Source organism: Ciconia boyciana, chromosome 6, assembly GCF_034638445.1.
Source record: "Ciconia boyciana chromosome 6, ASM3463844v1, whole genome shotgun sequence".
NCBI lineage: Eukaryota > Metazoa > Chordata > Aves > Ciconiiformes > Ciconiidae > Ciconia > Ciconia boyciana.
This window is the reverse complement of record NC_132939.1, coordinates 33641764-33657726: the sequence shown is the minus strand read 5'-3', so window position 1 is coordinate 33657726 and position 15963 is coordinate 33641764. Positions and strand designations below refer to the sequence as shown.

Below are 15963 nucleotides of genomic sequence, written 5' to 3'. Positions count from 1 at the left end.
ATTCCATTTCCAATACAAAACAGTATTACTTTCTGAAAATCCTTACACACTTTATCTATTTTATCTTTTCTGGAACTGTCTTCTAATTGCATAATTCTCCGTGGCCCTCCTATAAGCCCCACACATCAGAGGGAATGTCTCATTTACTTCTCCTGCTATGTAATTCATTTTCCTGCCAGCATATCCCAATGTCTCACACACTTAACTGAGGAGAAAGTGGTATTTTTCTATTTTATATTGCTTTAGCCCTTGTGGTGAATGCTTGCTGCAAATGATAATTTTAGTTCACAGCTGTGCTTTTCCATACAATTTTACTGAGGTTCAGGTTTCTGAAATGAAGGGCAATGAGCAATTCATCTAGGTTGACGTGTCCAGCACACACTGTCTGGAGTCAAGGCTTCTAGCATCCTTTATTAATGAGCTTGTTGAGTCTTATTTTAGGTTTCTGAAACCTCCTCACTTGAATATTCACACACACCCCCACTTTATCCATTGTATTCTCAGTCCTAGCAGAAATCAAACCCTAAACCACTGAGTTACTGAATTATATTATTGCAGGTGCTTTACAACAAAATAAAACTAAAGCAAAAAACCATAACCACAAAGGTAAAAATCATTCTTATGAATACTACTAATTTCAGCAGGGCTAGGCCTGAGATGAATTTATATCTCATTTGCAACCAGCATTAAAATAGCAAGTATGTTGGCAGAAGCACGTGGAATTATTGAATGGCTTGTCTGTATCACGCCTTGATGCTGGTGCTATCAGTTCCTCACTTCTAGAAGTACTAAATTTAGGCCAGCTAGTCTAAAAATTAAGGGCTCAGACAAACAACTACTTGCATCCACATTTTTAATTCATCACGGAGTTTCTACAATTGAGGGAATGGAATACCAGTCAACCACAGTGAAGTTATCTTCTGTGATTTAATTCCAGAAAGATTTTTAGAAGACACTTGAAGGACAGTAAAAGGAAGGACACTTCTTAAGGAACTGATTAAAACAAACAAACAAAAACCAACAACACAAGAAAACATAAAAAAACCTAACTACAATTTTTATTTATGGCTCTTCCTCTTGTCATCTCAACTTCTCCAAGCAAGCACATCAAGCATTTATATGGGGGAAAGATAGCCGTGCAAGGGAAGGACTTGTGTTCCCAGCTATTTTTAATGCAGTAAATAAGCCTTCAGAACTGCTGGTGTTGTTTTTCCTGTTTTGCCCTTCTGCTAGTGGTAGTTACTAGCCTCCAGCCTATCTGCAGAAGTAGCTGGAATGAAGAAACAACCACTCTTGTTTGGTCACCTGCAAACCACTGTTCACTAAGACAGTACCTTTAAAGAGTGAAGTCATGCAGATCAGACAAGATATGAGCCTTAAAACAACCTGATCCCCAAACAAGGCACATTACAAACTGAGACAAAATGACATACAACAAAAGGGTAAGAAATTCTGGCTTGCTAATAAACTTAATACATTAAAAACACCTTTCCCTTAATTTGTTTCCAGCTTGCAATGTTTGGGGAATTCAGTTCCTTCAAAGCAGCTACACGAGTTCCATTGCACATACTGCGACACAACAGGCGTTCTCTTCTAAGGAAGCATTCAAGCAGAGGTGTCTTTGAAAGAGTTACACAACCTGTGACTGGGGCCTTAATCGAACTAACCTTTTAATCACTAGGCAAAAAAACCCCCCACCAAAATCCTAGCAGAAGTACACAAAAGCAACACAGGGGATGTTTATACCCGTGCTAATCCAACAGTCTAAGCACACTCATGCAGGAAGGATTCATAGGGTGAAGGGTCAGCAGATCTAAAATCCAAAAGGGAGAATTCAGGCTGCATGAATCAAGTTCTGAAAGCAAAAAACTGCCTCTGGCAAAACTGTTGTTAAACAGTGGCAGTTTGACTGCTTGGAAATTGAAAAATCAGTGAGCTGCTAAGACTGTTCAATGCCTTTTTGTTCAAAGCCTTTATTTGATAGATTTGTGATCAAACCTGTCAGAGGGACACAGATGAAAAAAAGCAGAAAAGCAAACTAAAGTATCAGTGGAAGGCAGAAGAGAAGGAAAGCTGAACTACAATCAGAACCCAAATGCTGATAGTAGCTGTAATGCAAATGATGCATCTGGGCATTGGGCCACGGTTCCAAGGATTTGGGCCAGTTCTGGTCTGTAAGTTGCAGACCACTAAAACATTCCTTTGCAGGACAAGCTCATTCAGTCAACTTGTAGCTGACTAAAGCATTTACTAATACTCAAACGACCTCATTTATAGCCCCATGCAGGTAAGACTTTTATGAAGTCATTCAACAAATAGTTAGAAGCACCATCATTTCTCATTATCCTACTTAAAAATTAAATCGTTCTGGTTTCTTTCATCTTGTTGATAGACCTAAATTATAGCAAAATTTCTGTGGCAGCAGAATGCAAAGTTCATTAGTGTAGCATAATCCTCTGCCTCCCCACCTCTGCTATTAGAAATTACAAAAAAGTTTCTGCCTTGCTCCCACAATATTGGCTGTCTTTCCTTGAGGAAAGAAAGTTTCAGAACCTAATAAAGTTTGTTACCTCTTTACATTCCACATAAAAAGGCACAAACTTTCTAAAAATACTGTACATTGTTAGAGGATTCATTATGGAAGGTATTAAGAGTCCTGTTTCCTCTGGAAGCCACAGAAAGGTATGTTGAATTGATTCAATGCAGAAGTGTGTACAAAAATTGTAAGAAGGGCACCTGAGGCAGTATTTGGGCCAAATTCAGCTAGGTCAGGCTAGGCTAAGACGCAACAATACTCTTTGGAGAGATTTTTTATTAAATTTCAGCTCAAAGTATCAGAAGTCTTAGGAGATCATGTTACAGCTGTGACCAAACTCTCCTGAGAAAGACTGTTTGCATGATACTTCAGTTATGTACAGAACGATAGTGGAAAAAAAATTCCTTTTTCAAGGTGCAAATCCAGGAAATTCTGATCTTATCCCTTACCTCTAAAACCTTTAAAATTGAAACAGAGTTTAAAGTTTAAATGCCCAATTAAAAATTTGCATCAGTTTAGCCAGCAAATGAGACATACCACTTTACAAAAGAATAAGGTGAGAAGACAGGATGGGCGTGGAAAAGAACGATGCAGAGCAAAACAAAGCATTTCTTCCTGAAATATTGAAAGAACACATTTTCTGATGATTAGTCTTACCTTTATAATCTTTTCAACACCAGAAGAACAGATCATGTAAGTGTGAGGATTAAACCGGACTTGGTTTACAATTGACCGATGACCTTTCAGTACCATAAAAGCACCATTGACGACCCTGCCAATGCCACCTAGGGGAAAAACAAGCACACACTGAAATTAATAATGAAAGCTTCATATTGCTTTCATTCATAATCATTTAAAGTCATATTATATTTGACAATGCAATTCAGCTTTATTTTGCAATATTTTAAGGCCTGCGTTGGCTGCAGAATTCCAATTTTATGCGCAATGCCCCTATGAAAAGCTGCAAGTTTGATGAAAAGCATCCTTCCTGCAAATTAGGACTTGGAAGCTAGCTTTAGTTCAACTATCTAAATAAACAATGAAGGTTTTTGACCTAATATGACAGGTATGTGAATAAGAACAACATACATACTTAATGAAATCACCAGTGAAACCATAGTGCCTTAGGCATGACACTACTCACAGTTTGTAAATTTGAAGCAGAGACAAATAAAGAGGCTGACTTTTTCAATAGCTACACTCTTTTTTAAATTTATTTTTTAAATCGGCAATTCATTACTGTCACAGTTGACTCTAGTCTGATGGGTAGGAATCTAAAGGAGGCAATCTTCAAGGCTACTAACGTGAGTTACTACATTACAACTGGACTTAGAATATCCTTCCCTAGACCGGGATCAGTATAACTTGTATTTCTGTGAATCAAGCTTAGAGAGGAACCTGAAACAACACATCTGACCAGTGGGTTATATCATTCTTTGTCACAAGGCAGGAATTAGCTGAAGTGGAATGCTTTTGTGCTAATGGTAAAACTCAAAAACAGAAGCCAGACAACTTTTCTGCTTGGTCATTGACTCTTACTAGGTCTATACACCAAAGCAAGAAACTGCCACACAGCAATTTTTTATATTCATAGATTCACACAATTAAAACCATAAATTTGTTAGAAAGCACACCTGTGTATCTGAATAAACAAGTGTCAATCAACATGCTATGATTAACATCTTTAGTGAAAGAAACCCAAACTTTTAAGAGTGGAAGAAAAAACTGAAAACCACTCCAGAAGAAAACAATCTTGCTATTTACAACTTCAAAGGTCATAAGCACACCTTATAGAAAGTTAAAATAATATAAGTAGCAAAGAAGCTAAAGAAAGTCATCTTAACACTAAACAAGTAAACTTTTATGTTCTTGCTGAAAATGTTTGCTATCCTCCTTTGTCCTCAACAGCAGCTCTTTCAGCTGAAATAGCTGCTGGTTTGAGCCCTAAGCCCAATGTTGAACAACTTGTCTTCCAAAACAGAGTCAGAGTTCTGCAATACACATTTCCTAAAGAAAAACTTGCATTAACACTGAAGAGTGGCAAGATAGAAGGATCACCCCCCCCCCACCCCCCCCAAAACCAAAGAAAAAGAAAAAAAAAAAAGGCATTCCTGTATCACCTTCCATTTGTTAGGTTACATAAATGATAAAGAACTACAGCTAGTGAGCTGGTGTTCAGCCCCTCTCCTGTTAGAAAAAGTACTCTATCCCTTCTGCTCATTATAACTACACTCTGAAAACCAGACTGATGTGTACATGGTGTACAAACCATGATAAGGATTCAGAAATGAGGAGTCATCCAACCCTAAAAATCCACAGACAGATCTTTTTACTGCTTCTGGAAAGCGTTCTGTTTGCACAAATCAATTTTTGCAGACCAAACTGCAGTCTCATGGCACTTTGGGATAGAAAGATAACATGCCTGAATAAGGGAAGAGATGGCGAGTAACTCCAAGGACCAAAAGGCATGGCCATTTTAAAGACTCTGTATATAAAATGAAGACTAAGTTAAAACTAGGAAAACTTGAAAGGGAGACTATCATTCCAGTTAATTTCCACATATATTCATTGAAACTGCACTGAGACTGAGCTACCTGGAACAGCTCCTTTATTCAGGTACACTTGTATTTTCTGTAAAGGTTCAGAGAGAAGTTCTGCCTTCAGCCATTGCAGCAAGATTTCACCAGTATAAGCAAAGTTGGCTGAGAAGTAACTGATTGGAGAACAAGTTCATTAAATGCCAAATTGGGCTCTCTTGATTTTCTTTTCCATTTTATGAGATTCCTCACATCCTTTCATTCTGCTCACCCTGACAGACATTCATGACCACATTTATGGCTGATGGCAAGTTGCCCTACTCCCACAGCATTCCTTCCAGCCAAATCACAGTTGTCAATCCAATTGCATCTATCAAGCTAACAGTAGATGGTTACATCAAGTCCAGTTCTCAACGCATTTATCTTGACCTAGCAGACAAATGTTCCAGGAAAGAGGGCCTTGGGAATGAAGAGACAATCTGCTTAGGAAAAGTTTCCAAGTCTGTAAGTAATGCCTATTACAAGTTTTAACTATCCATGGACTCTAAGCTGCCTGAATTCAGTACAAAACAAGAAATATGCCCCACAAAACACTTAAAGAGTCAGAAGTTAGAGAGACAATGAGCAAAGAAAGAATTATAATGGAAATTAAATACAAATTTAGGGGACCAATATCTTGGACTGCATTTCCAAGTCAGTCATTGGCCTCTTGTGGGACTCTCAGCAGTGTGAATTAACACATGATTATTTTCCTAGTAAAACAGTGGTAACAGTTATGTAGTGCCAGAACTGTCTTCTGGCATTAAACTTAAAATGTTTATCAATGCTCTAAGAGCACTGGATGACAAAGTGCACAGCATGCCACATCTAGAACACAGCTCTACCTAGGCTGTAGTCAAATTCAATTCAGACAGTGTCTGAAGCCCAGAAAGCCAATCTAATCCCAAGCTGCATAAAAACCAGCATGGTGAGCAGGTTGAGGGAGGTGATTCTGCCCCTCTACTTCACTCTCCAGAGACCCCACCTGGAGTACTGCATCCAGCTCTGGGGTCCCCAGCACAAGAAAGACATGGACCTGTTGGGGCAGGTCCAGAGGAGGGCCACAAAAATGATCCGAGGGATGGAACACCTCTCCTGTGAGGAAAGGCTGAGAGAGTTGGGGTTGTTCAGCCTGGAGAAGAGAAGGTTCCAGGGAACCCTTATTGCAGCCTTTCAATAAAGGGGGCTTATAAGAAAGACAGAGAGAGACTTTACCAAGGCCTGTAGTGGCAGGAGAAGGGGCAACAGTTTTAAGCTGAAAGAGGGTAGATTTAGACTGGATATAAGGAAGACATTTTTTACAGTGAGGGTGGTGACACATTGGAACAGGTTGCCCAGAGAAGTTGTGGATGCCCCATCTTTGGAGTGTTCAAGGCCAGGTTGGAAGGGGCTTTGAGTAACCTGGTCTAGTGGAAGATGTCCCTGCCCTTGGCAGGGGGGTTGGACTAGATGATCTTTAAGAACCCTTCCAACCCAAACCGTTCTGTGATTCTATGGCTCTATGAAGGAACGCCAAAGCTTTCTGCTTTAATATTCAAGTTCCTTAAATTCCTTTTAAGCTGTTAATAGTAAAATCAGAGGAAGCATAGGACTAGAACATATTTCACTCCTCTTAGAGTGAAGGTGAACTTCCCTACAAAGCCCCTTAAGACAACTAACTGCCCAGTTACAGGAAAAGTCCCCTAGGAGCAGACTACCGCAATCACAAAGCCTAGCAGTCAACTTTTTCCAGTAGTATGAGAGGTTTTAATAATTTAAACCAAGAAGTATTTACTCCAGCAATACTCTGATAACCTTTGTGTCAAATATAACAGACTGCCCCAGAATGTCATTTTTGGACAACCCCTTGCCTGATGCAATTTTATTCTATCACTTCCTATGCACTTAAGTGACATCTCTAATTAAGTGCTTAACACAGAGCCACCTTCTACATCCTTATCCTGACAGTGGTCCCTTCACTTTACAGTAGCCCAGCAAAGTTGGTATCATATTACATGAGTATCTGCGTGGCAGACCTTTGCTTGTGTCCAGACTTGTCTGGAATCCCCCTGGTCTCTCAGCAGAGGCTTAGCTGCAGACATACAGCTTCTAGCCACCTCACAGTGTGAGTTAAGTTTGCTCATGTCTGCTGGCAAAAAAAAGTGCATCTGTACATTAAGTGGAGGTTGGCCATAAACTGCTCAAATTCCTGAGGCCATCTTCCTTTTTTGCACATAATAAGCTCTATTTCTTTTTGCTGTCTTCACTTGAACCAGTATTTTTATTTGTATTGTTTCACCAGAACTGACCTCTGCCATCCCAACAAAACTCAGATTTTGCTTTTGAGGTTTGGGGATTTTTTTAGGGGATGGGGGTGTTGTTTGTTTGCTTCTGAAGTTAGTGGCATGCACAGGTCCTGCAACTGGTTTAGCATGGCTGCTTTTATAGTCTTAGATAGTTACCATGTATATAAGCAGTGTTTATACGAAGCCATTAGCTTACATATATGTTATTAATAATATTTAAAAAGTCTTAAAGTCTTCGGAGGCTGATTATGCTGATTTTAGAAGGTTTCTAACTTTCTAACCTCTAACGACTGGAGGGAGGAGATGGAGATATACTAGCTGGTTTTGCAATACTTTCCAAAAATTGCTATGCTTAAAGACAGTTCTGAGTAGTGGGTTAGTGTTCTAGCTGCACTGGTCGATGTTTTTTTGGTCTGCTTTTATTTGATACACAAAGTGAAATGTCAAGAAAATCCCTCTTCCTCTACACCCTGCCAATAAGTGCTCCAAAGAGGAGCAACACAAAGTCTTAAAAAATTCTTTAAATAATATCCTACTATGATATCTGACCAGCTGGAAGAAATAACTTATAAAAGGCTAAATCTGAAGTGTACACTTTAAAACAGATTTCCTCTACATGCATTTGACAAGAATACCATGGCAACACAAGGCATATCTACAGGCTCCAATACAGACAGAAGGAAGGAATAATACAATGCTTTGAAGTAGAAGATGTCTACTAAGTTGCCAAAGTGATTACTTCTTGGTTTGCTTTATTATTTTATGTTTTAAATATTATGCTAATGAAATCCTTGTTAATTATGCTGTTTTGTAAATATTTATGCAAATGAGTTGACATTGAGAACATGCCGGATGGTACATACCAACACATTTTAAAAAACATCAGTAAATCATAATGGAGTGAGATATTTGGACAGCAATCTGACTTCCCATGCACAAGTTCCACAACACGTAGCAGCATTGAGGAAAAGTGCCCTAGTGCAGAAATCCTGTGAGAATGTAGAACAGTCTCTAAACTAATGGAAACTGCGCTGTTACAAACATTTTAAAAACTGTCAAAGTGCTGGAGAACTTGCTGGGATAAGGAACAATCCTCCACTGGCTCTGTAACAGAGGAATTAAATGACCTCATTAAGAAGAAGTCCTTTCTATCTAGGAGACTGAAAAAGAAATCCCACTGGTTGTTCATATAAGGTAGAAAGACGTTCCACAAACTAAAGCATAACTTCATACAAGCCTTGTGAATTACTCAAAGTGCTGAAAACTCCTGAGAAGAACCAGATATTTGCAGCTGCTGCCAGTGTGCCATAGCATACCATTCCACTGTAGTACTTGGCACTACAGTAGAAAACTCATTTAAAATTAATTTAGTTTTCATTAATAACAATCCGGGACACATTTAGACCATAGGCCACTGCCCTGCATTTGAATCCTATGAGGTCATGATGCACTAACGGAAGAGAGATACCATAATTTGGAAAGCAAATGCACAGCACAATGCAAGCAAATATGCAGAGCATATAGGGCCTCTGCCTTCAGTGCAGCAGACTCCTTAAAAAGTCTCTTTCTGGTCACTCACACACCTGTATTTGTTTCGTATAACACACACCAGCAGATGGCTTTGCTCCTCAGAGACCTATCTGTAAAGAAGCTAGATTTAAACACAAGCACTCTTGCCCTGAGAGCCCAGGGCCCTGCAGCATCCCTTCTAGTGAGATCAGGAATCTGATTCCAGCTCTGGCAGCAGAGCAACTTCAAGGTTTCTCAGCAGCACAGGCAAAACTGACTTTGGTCACATCAAAGATGGGGTGAGAACAGCAAGGACTGGCCAAGATCCTTTCTCCTCCTGGCATGGTAAGAGCAGACAGTTTGGAGGAGACACCAGGGGACTCCGGCTTAGTATTTCTGCTACTACAAGAGAAAGTGAAAGGGAGTGTCTCCCCATAAGAAAGCAGCTCCAACTCCACCTGCAGACTGCTTCCTTTGTCACCTTCAAGCCCACCCTCCACCTCCCAGGCCAGGTGAAAGGATCAGCGTGGCCTTGCAGAGCTTTAGTGTGGCCTTGCAGAGCTTTAGCATAAGCACAGGGAGCAGTGGGCTGGCATCAGCGCCTGCCTCAGGCAACCTGCTCTTCCAGGCAATCACCCACTTTGCCTAGCCTATGTGTAGAACCAGCCCTGTGGCGGTCTTGTACCTCTGCAGAGGTTCCAAAAGACAAAGAAAAAATTAATATTTAAACATCTAAAGAATATGCAGAAAGCTGTAGTGGTAGTGGCTATTTTTGGATGTATATTTTCTCCCTTCTTTTGTTGCTGCTAAATATCTGCCATATCTATCTACGCCTTATCTATACCAACCCTCCCACCGTTGTTATCACCAGTAGAGCTGAACAACAATATGAAAGCTAAGACAAAATTACTATAGAAATAAACTTTGGCACACTCTTTCCACTCTGTCCCCACTCCTGGTCTGAGAGAGATTGCTCTTTCGGTGTGTTTAACTGCATAGGTCGCAATGGTTTTTACAATGTTATTGGAAGCATGCAAATTACCACAAACAACTATGCTTTCTGAACATAAAGGGAATAAAATAAGTGAAATTATCACACAACCGATACCTGGGGTTTTGGTTTTTGGTTTTTTTTAAATGGAGGTGTGAAAAGTGCTTGCCTATGCATTTATTTTGTACTGGTAGCTACAAACACATTCAATACAATAAAGAGAAAGGAGCTTTGGTACAATCAGATGGCTAGTTGCTGGGGACTAAGGTTTCTCCAGCCTCTCCCAGTGCTCAGTGTTATCTTCAGCTTTCTAGTGCTAAATTAGATATTAAACATGCTCAGGCTGGTGAGAGAAACACTCATGGATGCTGTCTTCCTCCAGTTGGCTACAGCGCTACAAAGCGCCCAACACTGCCTTGTTTTCTTATACATATCATCTAGCCGGGACACTTCCACAAGTTTCTGGTATTACAATCCATATGACACGGAAACCAGTCTAAATTACACTGAATACAAGAACCTCTTCTACACTGCCCCACCACTTACTGGCTGTGATAATCAAATAACTGTACCATAGCACACTATGGTCAACACTGACCTGAAGGAAGAGACAAACTGTAGTCCTACAAGTAAAACAGTTTAGATCCCAAGACCATGCCTCAGAAAAATCAATTTTTTTAAAAATACAAACCTTCCAGAGCATGCTCCCTATTGGGCCAGATGGCTTCCCCCCACCCCAACCCAACTGGTATATATATATATGCATGTGTGCACATATATAAAATTCTCAAAAATAGCTAAAGACATTAAGAAACACTTAATCATCTATTATTCATCTTCATGTATCAGCCTGGAACTTTGAGAACTTAAACCACAAGCTGTCTCCAATGAGATAACCCTGTTCAAATGTTGTGAAAAGATCTGTTGCTGAATTCTTCAAGCCTAAAGAGGTGTATGCATTTACAATGACCAATAAGGAGAAAAAAAGGGAAGAAAAGTTGCATCAGTTCTACTGAAGATTGGTGCAATTAGTTTAGTAACTGGACCACAATGACAGGCCCTTTCTTCCTAGCAGTTACAGTCAAAGACAGACTTAAAAAGCCGTTTTGAAATGCAGTTTGCTGTTCTGATTTAGTGAAGTTTTTCACAAGTCTAGTGGCAGCCTGCTCACGTAAACTGAAGGATCTCCAACTGTCTTCTCAATCACAAATAAATATCGTATCCCTCACATAGCATCTTTGAGCAATATTTCAAAAGCAAGAGACAAGCTCTGAGTTGCAAAGATGATTCAGAGTAGTGGGTGAGGAATGTAAATTCCATTTTGCAAAACATTTGGTCTCTCAAGCCCTCTATTACCCCACAAGACATGTCAAGTTCTGTCTTGAACAGGGATTCTTTACCAGCTAAGAGACCATGTTTATAGAAGTTAGGTTTAAATACTGCCTGAAGTGCTCATATGTTAACAGTCTTGCTGGGCAGGTCATGTAGGGCTGATGTCTCTTCTCACTTCTAGCTTGCCTTGGAGTCAAGTAAAAGCTGTGGAAACTCAGGACTGCTTTTCTTCTGCCAGACTAATGTATTAATTTTGCTAGAAACTCTGCCTCTGAAGAAAACTGGCATATATACTTCAAAGAGGAAATTGGCTAACAAATTTGCCAAACAATCGGCAATTACTTCTGAAGCACAGTGGAAAGCTGGGTAGTACTTGGATGGAGAAGAAAGTGGAAAAATGAGCAAACTATTCCATCTTCAAGAAAGGACAAAAGGGGGTAAAAAAGCAACCAACCTTCTGGCATAGGAAATCCTGGCCTATTCAGAATAATCTAAGATTGTGGATGGAGACAGCCAATAAAACTCTTCAACAGAATAGCTTCCTAAGCAATTTAGGAAATACCTTTCTTCACAGACCTCCTGCCCCGAAGTAAATCCTGTCTAATAACTGGACTGAACAAAACTGCTGGCAGAGTTTTCAGCTGAGGGGGAATGACTCAATGCAACCTACTGGGAGGACACCTCTAAATTATGATTATTTGCAAAAAACCAGCAGAATTTGTTCCATTTTCCTGGCAAAATACCAACACAGGTAACCGCATTCCTCCAACTTTAAATATGTTTGCAATTGTCTGACTGGTGTGTTCCTTCCCACTTTTCTTCATCTTTTGTGTAGTAATGTTGCTAACCATTAGATAACTAGTACTTGCTGCACCTGTACTTAAGCAAAATAAGGATGCATCTCTGTAAAGAGATTTACACTTGCAAAAAAAGTTGCTATTTACAAATAGCTGATATAATTTAAGGGAGTTGTATCGTAAATATTTATAGCAACACAATGTCTGAATTCAACCAGAAGGTAGAAATCAGTTAGAGAGATATTTTTATTTAAAATACCAACCAATGCTACAGGACATTACATCATCCTGTCTAGTTTGTACAATATTTTAAAAGAAAGACCACATTCCACCCCCTCAGATCACAGACCCAAAGACACTCCTATTTTAATCCAGAATATGAGAACAAGGAGTTTTCCATTGAAGCAGAAGCTTTCCAAGGTCTCCACATCCCTACAGCAAGACTCTTTCTCCAAGAAGGAAGCACAGCAACCTCTCTAGCTGAACAATTATTCTGAACCACAGGATGAGATTTAAGAAAGGATGTTTCATCACATTCAAAACAGGCACAACCCTTCAAGAAGAGCTGAATGAAGAAAAGGAGAGCTTCAATAAGCCTGTCACAGGTGATTTGGATGGCCAATGAGTTAGCTGCCACAGAAGCCGAATCTTTAGGTCTAACTCAATAAAGCTCATGAGTTTTGCTAAAATGTTTCAATAAAGAGAACTGCTCAAGTTACAAGAGACTAAGATATACACTTTCCTACTACAGGATCTTCTGATCCCATTAAGCAACCACTGAGGGCAATTGACATTAAGTAATTAATTTTGTAACTGAAATGTTGCAAGTTTACTGACACCCTTCCTCAAGTTACAAGAACCAGAAATAAGAACCAAAGCACATATGACATTGTTTTGTGGTAATTCTAGCTACCACTCTTTGTGCAAAGGTCCCAGATAAAAAGTTTGTCATCTGCAGCTGCCTGAGAAAAAAGTTTTCAAGAGCATCAGCCAAATAAACACAAAACCCCAAATCCAGAATTTACAAACGGAATCAGGACAAGCATAGTGACATGCATAGAATGTAATTCTACAGTCCACACATAAAAACTTACAGATAAATAACTAATCTAAATGTATGTAACCTTTGTTTTAACTAAGAGGAAATTCCATAAGTAGTAGTAAAACTGTGTCAAATGTAAAAGGAAATTATACAAATTAAAAGGAAAACAGGGAGAAGTCTCTATAAACCCTACACAAAGATAGAAGGCCAAGGTACCGGTATATTTAGCAGGAGCATCTTCAGGACTTCTGGACTGCAACATCAAATGTTGGTTAAATAAGCAATCCAAAATTAGAATTAGGCATTTTCCCCAAAATCCTGCCATTAACCAAACCTTGTAGAGGGTAGTCATCCTCTCAACTGTGGATTACACAGCTGTGATCAACAGCCTTTGAAAATGAAACAAAATATTTTCATTTTACCTCTAACACAGCTTGTAATTTGCTCTCACTATTGCTAAAGCACCTGAGACCGCAGGATAGTATTCAGTTGTACTTAATACCACTAAAATGTAAAGCTTAAACTGTCAGAGCCATTAAAAATAGAAACAGTAGTACATTTCCTGAAGTCTTGAGTCTTTCAATCAAGATTCAACACCCTTCTAAAAGAGCACAGCGGTTTGTTTCAACAGAAGAGATAAGCTGACGCTGTATGGCTTAGAGTGTCATATTGCCAAACCCTACACAATACTAGATGATATCAAATGAGGCACTGACCAACTGTGACATCTACAACACTACTGTTACATCCCACACACACTGCTGCTTTTCTTTACTCTAACACCCCTTTCCTATACTTACACACAGAGTTGAGCTAGTGCTATTTGCTTAGCATGTCTGCCCCCACATGGGAAAGGGGCAGAAATGAGTCAAAAGTGGTCACTTCCACCAGATGATAGTGCTGTTCCACCCAGAAAGTAAAAGAGTGTAACTGCTCTGCATTAGAAATCAGTGGGAGGGTTTTGGTGTAAGAGGAAAGAAAGAAGGGAAGAGAGGCCAATGCACTGGAGCTGTAAGGAGTAGCCTGTGAACCCAGCACCATTTTATGCTGCAAGCTTCATTATGAGATTAAATTTCTTAGTAACAGATCCTAAGTTCTTCAGTAAACTCAGATCAGCTTAGAAGCAGCAGAGTTGGTAGACAAGAGGGAGGAAAGACACACCCTGCTCCAGCCACAGCTCTTTCTCTTCATCAGCTCATCTGGAATATTTAAATGAACATTATATGATAAGAGAAATAAAATCAGTACAATAAAAGATTCAAATGGCATTGGCCATTGTTATCCAGAGACTGGATTAGGCATTTGTAAACTCACCCCATCCAGCTTTCATCAGAATTACTCTAGATTCAGAGGCTGAGTGAGAACAGCAATTTTTCAAGAAATCAAACTAGTATTTGTCAGACACCTGCCCCCCCTTCCCCAAATTCCAAAACATCAAAACTTACCTGCTTCTGGATCTGGAGGAATCCTCCACATATACAAATTGAAGTCATCAGAGCCCGAAAGGATGTACTGTTAGGAATAAAAATAAAAGCAGTTTACCACAAAGTATCACCTGAATCATATTATTTTATTGTTGATCTAGTTTATCCAAACCAAAAATGAGAAAAAATAAGATAATTTGTATCATTCTTTGCACCTCGCTGATCAACTTACCCTTAAATGGGGGTGAGGTACCAGGACAAAAATGTTGCATGCATATAAACAGGCCAAAATTCAAAAGCATGCTTCATGTATCTAATGCCTACTGCCTGAAGTGTATGTTTTCTTTGCTAAATAAGGCTATGGATTTTGGCTGGCTTTAATACAAGCACGTCTAGATCAAACTCTCATATCTTGCAGCCTGCAATTCTGGTCTTTTTTTAATGTCAAAGTTTTTCATCCTTTTTTCTCATCTCCTGAACTACCAAGGAAAACTCCATCAAACACATACCTAAGAAGAGAGCTAGCATGCACGTTACACACTACACACAAGCACATCTGGCTCATCAGTCTACTAAGACCATCAAAAATCAGTCACTGAGGATAATCTTGAACACTGAACAAAACCAAAGCTAAACATTGACCGTCAGCAAGTCTCAAGCGGTTTAAAAAAAACAAACCAAACCAAACCACATTTATCATACTGTTCATTTTTTTCCTGGTTATAGTTACTCTGAAGAGATGGAAGGCTGCCCTTTTTCAACAGTGCATGAATGATAAGCAATCTCTTTATGGTACAGAAGTTTAGGCAATATGCAATTTGAAGTAGCTTAATATATTACAAACATGCACTGGAATGACAGGTGACATTTGACACAGTAAAAAGCTTATGCATCTCAGTTACGAGAGGCCACAAACTGTGCCTTGTCTCCAAATATCTCTTCTCCAATAAACTGTACTCCCTGTCATTTCTCTCCCAAATTAGAGGTGAGATGACACGTAGTGGAACCAAGGGCAGATTCCAATTCCAGTTATATTGGTGCAGACAGTGTAAGTCTCTAGCCCTCAAGTGACTTAAGGCTTCTGCTTAATCAATACAGTCAAGAAGCCGGGGTTTTAATTTTATTATTATTATTAGGGTAGAGGGAAGGGAGAAAAAGAAAGAAATGGAGCAAGTTTGTCCCTTTTCTAACCTTTGATAGGAGACAAATTTGTCTCCTGTTTGGCTCAAATATAACTGGTTTCTGTCTTTCATTCTCCAGGGATACATAAACTCATCAGGCAAAGTAACATCAAGCAGTGAGAAGACAAGTCCTGGGATAACACAGGACTGAGAAGCAAATAAACAAAAAATATACACTAACATGGAGAAAACTCCTATAAGTTTGCATATGTTTTGTTTGCAATGCTAATTACATTCATGCACTGTTTGGATGTTTCCAGCCACAAAAACACAATAACCAACCACTAAAA

General features: G+C 39.4%; 1 protein-coding gene across 2 annotated transcripts in view; it reads right to left on the bottom strand.

Annotated features, from left to right (window-relative positions):
• Positions 1-15963, bottom strand: part of DCAF5 (DDB1 and CUL4 associated factor 5) — a 76315-nt gene that overhangs the window by 5334 nt on the left and 55018 nt on the right. For both annotated transcript variants that reach the window (XM_072866102.1, XM_072866104.1), the window contains exons 7-8: positions 14514-14580; positions 3194-3321 (exon numbers count right to left, since the gene is read on the bottom strand). In XM_072866102.1, the coding sequence (XP_072722203.1) occupies positions 3194-3321; positions 14514-14580 (195 nt within the window). The remainder of the gene's footprint in view (positions 1-3193; positions 3322-14513; positions 14581-15963) is intronic.